This window comes from Malaya genurostris, chromosome 3 (assembly GCF_030247185.1).
Source record: "Malaya genurostris strain Urasoe2022 chromosome 3, Malgen_1.1, whole genome shotgun sequence".
Classification (NCBI taxonomy): Eukaryota; Metazoa; Arthropoda; class Insecta; order Diptera; family Culicidae; genus Malaya; species Malaya genurostris.
In genome coordinates, this window is record NC_080572.1 from 275,226,522 (window position 1) to 275,237,531 (window position 11,010).

An 11,010-nucleotide genomic window follows, 5' to 3' on the forward strand; every position below is an offset into this window, starting at 1 on the left:
AAATATCATTAGGCATTTTAAAGCCTAATAATGAAAAATTAAATTTTAAGCCTTACAATTAAAATTAAAATAATTATTTTTCGAGCTATTCTTTTGAGACCACTGAATCAGCCTTTTTAAAGCTATCTGGAAAATCAGTCCTTTTTTGAACTTATTCAAATTAGGAGTGTATTCTAGAGATGGGCAAAACCGTTAATTTAAAAAAACCGTTGAAAACTGAGTAGTTGTACCGAAAAATTAGTTCAATTGACCCATCCTGTCGTTTTTCTGAAACTTTGTATGTTTCTTCGAAAATAATATGAAAGCTACAAATTATATTTGGTAGTAAACTTATCCAATAATAGTGGTTGCGTTTTTCAAGTGTTTTACCAATAATCATACCCTTTTGCAGTGTTGGTGATTGCCGAAAATTTGACAGAAGCTGCTCGATATTTATCAATATTGTATACAACATTTTCAATCCGGTAGAAGATGCTATAAGCAATGTTGCTCGAAAATCAAAAATACAACGAATGTCAATGATCATCGCTCGCTTCCCTTCGCCTTTGTTCGATAATCGTTCTGGTATTCGGACTTCGAGCGCGAACGAAGCCGACGCTGCTTCGTTACTCGCACGATTATTTATTCCTTGCAGTTGTTATTCGCATTGGACATACCCCCGAATGACTTAACGCGAATATGGAACGAATATTCATACAGCGATCATCGCCAAACCTAATTCGCGATGATCGTTCGTGCTGTCTTTGAAACATGCAAATTAAGATGTTTCCCCCCGCACTATTACCATAGTCTTATGTGTATGTGATGAACCATATTCCAGCATTCTCCCATTGCTGCTACCCAACGAGATATGATGAATTTATTAGATGAAGAATGCTTCACGAAGAATAGAAACCAACGATTTTCGCCGTGACGCTATTCGATTCAACTCGAAGAATAAAATAAATGAACGAATGACAAACGAATGTATAAAACGAACATGCACGATGTATACCAGCAGCGAAGAATGTATTAGTATATTCGGGTTCTCTACGATTATTGCCTATTCTTTTTCACCCTTCTCTCTTTCGTGCAGTGAATAGTTCAACGTTGTTCGAGATTGGCATATTCGAAGGCAGTATAATCACAGCGAGGATACGTGAATGAATTAGTTACACGAAGAATATTTCCAACATTGGCTACAAGAACTCGAGTCCCTCAATGCATGAACCGCGAGAGAATTTTTCTACATTTCTTCGCTCCACCGCATACTCTAAGTATTCTACGGTTTTTCTTAAAAAAAAATTACAGTTCGATAATGATTGGTGCTGTGTGGAATTTATCAAGAGAGAATCGCAAATGGACAATTATCGCAGAAAATCGAATCGATGATTCGACTTGATGATTCTCATACTAGATTGCAATATTTCAAAACCCTTGTGTGGAGCATTCACATACATTTTCATAGACACAACTTATACAAAGGTTATATGCACATAGTTGGAATAAGCGGCAATAGTAAAATGATTCTATCGCAATTATCCACTGCCCATACAGAATCGGATCGCGAAACGAGAATAAGCGACCGTTTGTTGCTTCAGAGGGAATCCCCAAAGCAGCGAGCTAACATTTGATTCTCAGACAGGTCATTGCGAGAAATTCACTCTCGCACTGGTGTCTATTCTATGTTAAATGAACCACGTCGGTTTTTTGTTGCTGCGATGATATCCGTCTCTCTTTAATGGCACTGATTGAATCGTGTGAAGAGTTGCTAGTGAGTGTTTTTTTGATACAATAAAAGCCATCTTTGCTCTTAGGATTCAAACTAGGAGTGTATTCTAGAGATGGGCAAAACCGTTCATTACAAAGAATCGCTCAAAACTTAATAGTTCTACCGAAAGAATTAGTTCTATTCAACCGTTCTTTCGTTATATCATTTATTTTATCCCGGTTATAACCTTTTTGGTTTCGTAGTTCCGAAACTTTGTACGTTTCTTCGAAAATTATATGAAAGGGACAGATTACAGATTCAATAATAGTGAGTTGTTTTTGCATGCATTTCTACAATCATTCTCTTTTTATACGTTATCAAAGGTAACGAATGTGTGTAACTTCTACCAGATTCCTCAAACCAGCAAACATTCCGAAAAACGCAACTAACTTGTATACATCCTCAAAGAATTCGTTTTTTTTTTCATTTCTGTATAGAGAACTATCATTCTTAAATAAATAATTCAAATTCACTCACTCTTCGAGGAGAAATATTTCGTTGAACTGTTCGTGAACGGGAACAGAACAAAATCCTTCTAAAATTCTTAAAATCGACTCTTGTTGCTCTGGAAAAACAACAACTCTATGCCTCTAGTGACTGAGACGATCCAAGTTTGATTCTTCGTTGAAATCAACACCCGCATTCTTGTGATTCTACTATGAAATCCATAGGTAATATGAATTAAAAATTAAACATTCACTGAACACATCAAACCATCTTCTAAACCTTTTTCACAAACTCTCAGAAACCAATTTCAGCTCTCAAAGAAGGAAATCCAATACTCATTGCAAACGGTGGATAAAGGTGAAAGTCGACAGCTTTGTAGACTTTGTGAATCCTATTGAAATTGAAATGAAACACAAGTATTGTCACAATTTGATTTTGCTGAGACAAATTTGGATGAAATAAGGGGCATCATTGGCTAGTACTTAAAAATATGAAGGATCCTAAGAATTTTGTGGGACAATAAGATGTTTCAAAACATGTACTGAACTTCTCGTTCAAACACAAAATTGTGTATGGCCTCCAACTTTTCATTTGTTGTATCAGGCAAATCATGATTGCTGAAAAGCGATAATAAAATACCGCCAAAAAATTCCAGAGCAATCCACGCCACCAGTGTTTTCAATGAAAAACTCCATTAGATTAGGGTTAGTAATTTTTTCCCGAATTTGCACTGAAATACTCGACATTTTCCTTATTTTCCCGGTTACTTGTCATGTCATGAAAATGTCAGAGTGTCTACTGCCTTTTTCCAAGCATAATTTGCAGTATTCTGGTCAGAGCTCCGACTGGACATTGCAAACTCAATTCGTGTGATTTGTGTAAATGCGATTACGGTACTTCATATCATCTGATATGTAACTGTCCCGCATTGGCGCAACTACGTATCCGGGTTTTTGGTTCACCATACATGGTTGAATCTGTGTATGGGGAGCTTAAATTGAAAGATATTCTATCTTTTCTCACCCAATGTGGTAAAGAGCTATAGTCAAAAGGTTCATCGTTCCTCCTGGAGTGAATGCATCCTTAAAAGTTTTAGCAGATTGTTTGTAATCCCTTATGGGGTGCCGAATTTACTTCTGCTCATACATATTGCGAATCGTTCTGCATTCTTCCGGGAACGCAGAATTGTGATTGGATTCGCCGATTTTCACAATCTTCGATTCAAATGAAATAAACCTTATAAAAATCCCAGATGCCACTGACGGCTAAAGAAGCAGAGCAGAACAAACTAAGCCATATTCTTAATCTTTCTGGAATTTGAGAGACATTTTCAAATGGCTGTATCTTCGTTGATACTGAACCGATTTGGACAAGTAGGACGAAACAAGTACTGTAAAAAGTCATATGCATCGTAATGCATTATTGAGAAACTTAAAATCTGTCGCGATAACCTACGGTTTTTTTATTTTAAATCATCACTAGTGACATTAGGAATAATTTTAAAATAACGAAGCCGTAGGTTATCGCGATAGAAGTTTGTGAGTGTCCACATATTTAGTTTGATGGTTGTGACTCCTATTGAAAACGACATCTCACAGTGGTATAATACAATTTCAACACAATTATTGTTCAAGGTTGACGTTACGTTTTTACTGTTTCATTCGTCAAACGTCGAACGTAAATGATCAAACATTCAAAACAAACAAAGGGAGGGAAAGCATTTTCGTCTCTCACTTCAACAAAAGAGAGTATCAATGCCAATGCCACTCGTTTCCCTATGACAAGACCAAACTAAAATATCATTGGTATGAAAATTCAGTCTAATTTAAATTCTCATTCCATCTTCAATATATTGAAAATCTGTGAAGCTTAACTATCAAGCGAGTCTGTAACATGATAAATCTATGTTATTATACTTTGGAACCTCTTTGGAAACCAAAACTGCTGTGGATACGAGCACCAACAGGTAAATCATTGTGTATCGTTTCCCGTCATTATCGTTTCTCGGTTGAATATCGACACTGCACAATATACAATTTTCACTGAGAACCGAAAAGGACTGAAAAACTAAAGAAAAAAAGAACACAATTTTGAAACTGACTATTTCGTTTTTGCTGTTGACTGGACATGGATTTCTTAAAATTTACAAAAGGATCTGAGAGTGACATTTGTGTTTCGTCCTTGATGAGTCAATGAAAATGATTTTAGTTTCCGTATTTCGAATTCGCACCCCTATGTAGAAAACAAAGACGTCAAAAACTTTCTAGAACGAAAAGTATAATTTTCGTTCAATTATAATAATCCGATAAATTTACAAAATCTCTATTGACAAAAACACACATTCTCCACGCCAGATTTTGTCAATTCTGTTTGAATTCATGTCGATAAGCAGGAAAAAAAACAACACAACCAAAAGCATACGAATTCTATCTGCTGCAGTAATTTTGTACCATCCACCAATTACCTATGAAATAAACGGAAGTAACCAGGTAAGTGACCAAAACGGTTAGTTTTCCAACGGTGAAAAACAAGAAACAAAAGAAAACAAATGAAACCGAACACGACAAAAATAACTACTGCGTGAAAAGCTTTCCCCGATTTGGAACCTGGCTTGCACCACGCCAAGAAAATTCCGAACTAAAATGTAAAAAACTGATACGAGTCTCCCACGACCAACGGGCAATGGCGGAAGATAAAATTACAAAAACAAAAAAAAAACGATTCCAGCTAACAGCTAACGTGAAAGATAAGCGAGTCGCAAGTCGATTAAAGGATTTAGCTGGCGATGATTACGTAGGTGATGATGATGATGATTATGATGATTCCCGGTTTGGTTACCGTTGGACGGAGTGGGGTTTATGTCGAAACCCGGAACTGATGGGGAAACTGAGATGGAAATAGAAATCAATGCACTACATACCTCCTGATCGATTTTGCTGGATCCGACTGCTACCGGGGACGTGACGGGTTGTGATGGAGGTGATGGCATTGGAGGTTTCTTTTGGCGGAAGCTCGACGGTGTGCTGATTGATTGCGGTTGCGGTGGCGGTCGCATTCCGGCCGGGGTCCCCGAAGTAATCAGCTGGTTATGCAGTGAATGTGATGAAGGACTTTCCGGAAGTACGGCGACACCATGAATACCTAAAAAAGAAGCGACATGAATTTTTTTCCGCTTAGAATGGGATTTTAGTCTTTATAAAACATAGAATACATACCAAGTGGCCGTCCACCACCCAGACCGACGGTATTAAAATCAGCCGATTCTCCCAACGTTTCAACTGGGTCATGTTCGGCCACCGGATCAAAGGTAACCGACGCCGTGCTGGGTGTGGAAGGTGTAGTGATCATAGGCTGTGCACCGACGGTTCCAGCCGTCGGCGTATGGGTGTTACGTTTCAGCAAACGACCCCACGTTGCTACGTTGATGTTCATCTGTTTGGCACGTGGGATGTTCTTCACCTGTTGCTTGTTGAATATCATCCTCTGCCGTTGCAACTTTGGCTTACGTGATATCATCGGGTTGAGGAATTTGATCTCGGCGAAAAGTAGACCCTGCGGTTCCAGCTGCAGTGCCATTCCGTGCCGAATATCATCGATGAATTCCTCGAGCCGAAGAAACTTGACAGCGCACAGTGATCGCCAGTCGCGCCAGTAGATGCCGATCTCGAGCTCCCGCGATCGGTCTAGGTCTATCGAGAAGCGCTGATCCCATGCCTGCTGCGAGCAGGGCCTCCACGAGGTCTGACCAACCGTAATGTTGTCTAACTTAATAACAGCCATAATCTCCGACGACGTTTCATCCTTAACGCTATAACTCTTCGACGAACTTCGACTGGTGACGCCTTTGACAAAACTCTTCAAATCTCCGGGACTGGAGCTGGAGTCCTTGTCGCGCCGTGATCGTCCGGGTACATCTTCCAGCAAATCCTGACAGCCCATCAACCGGACTTCCAGTTTACCGGTTACGGCAGCACATCGGCTAAACGACAAACTGTGCGCCGGTTTGCCCTGGGTTGTACCGCGGAACGGATGCAGTGAAGTGTACTGCACCGGAACCGGACTGGATGCCTGCACATTCTGCAGTTCGGCTTTGAGCTGTATTGCCGCTTGCGAATCCTGTGGTAACTCCAGCCGTCGCAACTCCAGTGCCTTCCGCAGTAGATCCAACTTACGGGACGATTCCGAGAGACGGGTTTGTGCCTGTGATGAGGAATGGAAGAAGAAACAGATTGAGGATTAGAAATTTTGATGTTTAAACACGTCATTTTATCTTTTTAACTTGTGATTTGTGGAACATTTTCGATTTATTTTATAGCAAAATGGAAGCGAGTCATTTGACCGAAAGTCGTTTCGCCGAATGGGTCATTTCGCCAAAAGAGTAATTTCATCAAAAGAATTTTTCAATTAGAAATATCGTACAGAGTATAAATATCGTTTAAATTTTGAATATGACAAATCATGAATGAAATATTTAAAAATTTGATGTAATAATTATTTATTACCGAATAATAAATTATTTATTATAAATTATTATTATATTATATTATTATTGGTAATATTTTTATTCAAATGTTATTTTATGTTAATTTTTTTTAATATAATTACTTTTACATAAATTTTTTGAATGTAATTTATCGCAATAATTAATGTTAAACTAAATAAAAAAATTATTTTAGGTATAATAAATAAAATGTTGGTAAAATTTATGCCAGCTACCACAATTATACAAATAATACAAGTAAAAGTTTTTAAGTAACAGTTAAATTGTAAAAATATTTTATTTTAAAATTCAAATTTAATAATTTTAATAGAAACTAAAAAATTATTATAAAATAGGATTAGACATCCTAGTAAAAAAAATGAAATAATAATAAATAATGATAATACATATTGCACCTTACTTAAATTTGTTAAATTTGTATATCGTCGTCATCAGAATATATTATAAGAAAATTTTTGGTAGTATTAAATTTAAAAATAAAACTTCAGATCAGGGTGCAGTTTCTATTTAAGTAGAAATGGATTACAATAAATATATTTAAATTGATAATTCTTTGAAAGAAAAAAAAATGAAGGAGGGTTGTATTATGGAAAAGTTTATTTATATGTTTTTAGCTCTAAAATATCGCCCATCGTTTCAAAATAAGTAGTATCTAGAATGACAATTTCAAGCTTAAAAAATAAACTATTTTATTTACCTTGAAAAATATGGTGTGTAATTCATTTTAAATTAGAAATATTTAATGAAATTTATTTAATTGTAAGTGTATTAAAATTTTTATTTTGTTAAAAAAAACGATAAATAATTCCAAAGTTTTAAGTTAAAGTATTTTAACCTTTGATTAAATAAAAAATAATTCTAATTAGGGTTTTAATTATAATTGTAGAAGAGGATTTAATTCGTTGTATCTTGGTTATCAGGGATTATTAATTACACTCAAATCTTTTTTATTCGGTAATAAAAAGAAGACGATTCTCCATTCGATTTTTGTAGATAACACCATGTTACTTGAATTTTTAAGACATCGGACAAAAAAAACATGCGGTTTTTTATGCAAATTTTCGAAGCTATGCGTTTTTTATGCGATACGTACCTCTCGCATAAAAAAGACGAGAGTGTAATTGATTATTACAATAATTATTTATAATTATTATTATCATTTTTTCTAGAATTAAAAAAAAAAGATTGATTGTATATAAAAGTTTTTGTAGCATAAATATTTCAAATATACAAATAGAAATATAATATTAATCGTTTTATAATAGATCTTGTTCTTAAAAAGTAATATATAAAATAATATTTTAATTTTCTTTTTTTAAATTTTATTAAATTATATTTCAAGATTTTAGCCTTAAAATGGTTTATGTAAATTTATAAGAAAATATCATATTTTTTAATTTATAAAAATATAAGTTAAAAAGTAGCTACCATATATAAATTTATATATTTTTTTAAATATTATTTATTATAAATCAAATTATTTATTATTTATTTCTTAAGGATACAATCAGCACATAAAATTAAAATAATATACTAAAAGGTTCAAATAAACAACTCGGTAAATTATAGTTTTAACCTGTTCCATGTCTTTTTGAATTCAAATTTAAGTACAACCTGCCCACTGAATAAATTTCAAAAGGCCGCAGTATTTTGACTGAGCAAAGGTAGCATAATCAATAGTCTTTTAATTGAAGGCTTGTATGAATGGTTGAATAATATATATATATATATTTATGCCTTTTTAATAATTTAATACAATTTTGTTTCATTGAAAAGTTATACTGTAAGACCCTAGACTTTTACTGAGAGACCCTTCTATTTTCAAAGTTCATAAATAAGAAGAATTTTAAATTTTATGGTTTCATAAAATATAGTTTTACTGAGGTGGTATTAAAATTTAATTATTAATCATCAATATATGAACCATCGATCCAATTTTATTGATCAAAAATTTGCGTTACCTTAGAGATAATAGTGTACACTGAGGTCTGTTTTATTCGGATTTCCGAAGTTATGCGGCTTTTCAGTGTGAATTTCCGAAGTTATGCGGTTTTTAAAGTGAATTTTCGAAGTTATGCGGATCTTTTAGTACAAATTCCTGAAGTTATTCGTGTTTTTTTAGGGTTTCTGAAGTTTTATGGTTTTTTCAATGCGGATTTCCGAAGTTTTGCGAAACTTTTAGTACGCATTTCCGAAGTTATGCGTTTTATGCGGGTTTCCGAAGTTATATGGATTTTATGCGGATTTCCGAAATCCTGCGCCTTTTTAGTCTGAATATCCGAAGTTATGCGGATCTTTTAGTACAAATTCCCAAAGTTATGCGTGTTTTTTGCGGATTTCCGAAGTTTTACATTTTTTCAATGCGGATTTCCGTTTTTTATGCGGATTTCCGAAGTTATGCAAAACTTTTAGTACACATTTCCAAAGTTATGCGTTTTATGCGGGTTTCCGAAGTTACATGAATTTCCGAAGTTATGCGAATCTTTTAGCACAAATTTCCGAAGTTATGCATGTTTTTTGCGAATTTCCGAAGTTTTGCGAAACTTTTAGTACACATTTCCGAAGTTATGCGTTTTATGCGGGTTTCCGAAGTTATACGGCTTTTTAGTGTGAATTTTCGAAGTTATGCGGTTTTTAAAGCTAATTTCCGAAGTTATACGGATCTTTTAGCACAAATTTCCGAATTTATGCGTTTCATGCGGGTTTCCGAAGTTATATGGAATTTATGCGGATTCCCGAAGTTATGCGTTTTTTATGTCGTTTTTCATTGAGAACACTCATGGAGTGTTTTGCTCGATTCGTGTACTTTTCGTGCAGTCGGGCAATCAAAACACTGTTTTGCACCCGTTTTCTTTTCCGAGCAGCATGCGTGCAAGCCAAACTTTACAAAACCGTTTCATTGATCGACTGTCAGGGCAAAACACTGGCACCGAGCGAGTGGAATCAATGAAAAACATCAACAAACATTAGTGTGGATTTCCGAAGTTAGGAGGTTTTTTTTTAAATGCAGATTTCCGAAGAGATGTGGTTTTTTAAGCGGATTTTAGGAGTTCATTTATTTATTATCCGGATTTAATTTATTAGGCAGATTTCCGAAGTTATGCGAAACTTTTAGTACACATTTCCGAAGTTATGCGTTTTATGCGGGTTTCCAAAGTTATATGGATTTTATGCGGATTTCCGAAGTTCTGAGGCTTTTTAGTGTGAATTTCCGAAGTTATGCGAATCTTTTAGTTATCCGTTTCTATGCGCGAAGTTATGCGAATCTTTTAGTACAAATTTTCGAAGGTATGCGGTTTTTAAGCGTATTTCCGAAGTTTTACTGTTTTTTCAATGCAGATATCCGAAGTTATGTGATTTTAAGCGGGTTTTCGACGTTATGTGAATCCTTTAAAACACATTCCCGAAGTTATCCGTTTTTATGCGGGTTCCCGAAGCTATGCGTTTTTTTAGTGCGGATCTCCGAAGTTGTGAGGTTTTTCTCAAAGTGGATTTCCGAAGTTTTACGGTTTTTTCAATGCTGATTTCCGCGTTTCATGCGGGTTTCCGAAGTTATATGGAATTTATGCGGATTTCCGAAGTTATGCGTTTTTTTAGTGTGGATTTCCGAAGTTATGTGGTTTTTTAAACGGATTTCCGAAGTTATGCGAATCTTTTAGTACAAATTTCCGAAGTTATCTGTTTCTATGCGCGAAGTTATGCGAATCTTTTAGTACAAATTTTCGAAGGTTTTTAAGCGTATTTCCGAAGTTTTACGGTTTTTTCAATGCAGGTTTCCGAAGTTATGTGATTTTTAAGCGGATTTTCGACGTTATGTGAATCTTGTAAAACACATTCCCGAAGTTATCCGTTTTTATGCGGGTTCCCGAAGCTATGCATTTTTTTAGTGCGGATCTCCGAAATTGTGAGGTTTTTTTCAATGTAGATTTCCGAAGTTATGTGGTTTTTAAGCGGATTTTAGGAGTTACGTGTTTTTTATGCGGAATTTCGGAATTATGCGTTTTTTAAATGCGTATTGCCGAAGTTGAGAGGTTTGTTTCAAAGCAGATTTCAAAGTTTTACAGGTTTTCAATACGGATTTCCGAAGTTATGCGTTTTTTTATTTCCGAAGTTTATGTGTTTTTGGTGTGGATTTCCGAAGTTATCCGTTTTTTTAAGCGGATCTCCGAAGTTCTTGTGGTTTTTTAAGCGGATTTCCGAAGTTATGCGATTTTTAAGCGAATTTCCGAAGTTATGCGAATCTTTTTGTACAAGTTTCCGAAGTTATGCGTTTTTGAAATGAGGATTTTCGAAGATGCGAGTTTTATTTCAA

At 35.1% G+C, this 11,010-nt stretch overlaps 1 protein-coding gene across 14 annotated transcripts in view; it reads right to left on the reverse strand.

Moving 5' to 3' along the window:
• LOC131435671 (serine/threonine-protein kinase N) overlaps positions 1–11,010 on the reverse strand; it is a 258,158-nt gene that overhangs the window by 26,770 nt on the left and 220,378 nt on the right. For all 14 annotated transcript variants that reach the window (XM_058603806.1, XM_058603805.1, XM_058603804.1 and 11 more), the window contains 2 exons: positions 5,413–6,397; positions 5,118–5,338 (listed from right to left, as the gene is read on the reverse strand). In XM_058603806.1, coding sequence (XP_058459789.1) covers positions 5,118–5,338; positions 5,413–6,397 — 1,206 coding nt within the window. The remainder of the gene's footprint in view (positions 1–5,117; positions 5,339–5,412; positions 6,398–11,010) is intronic.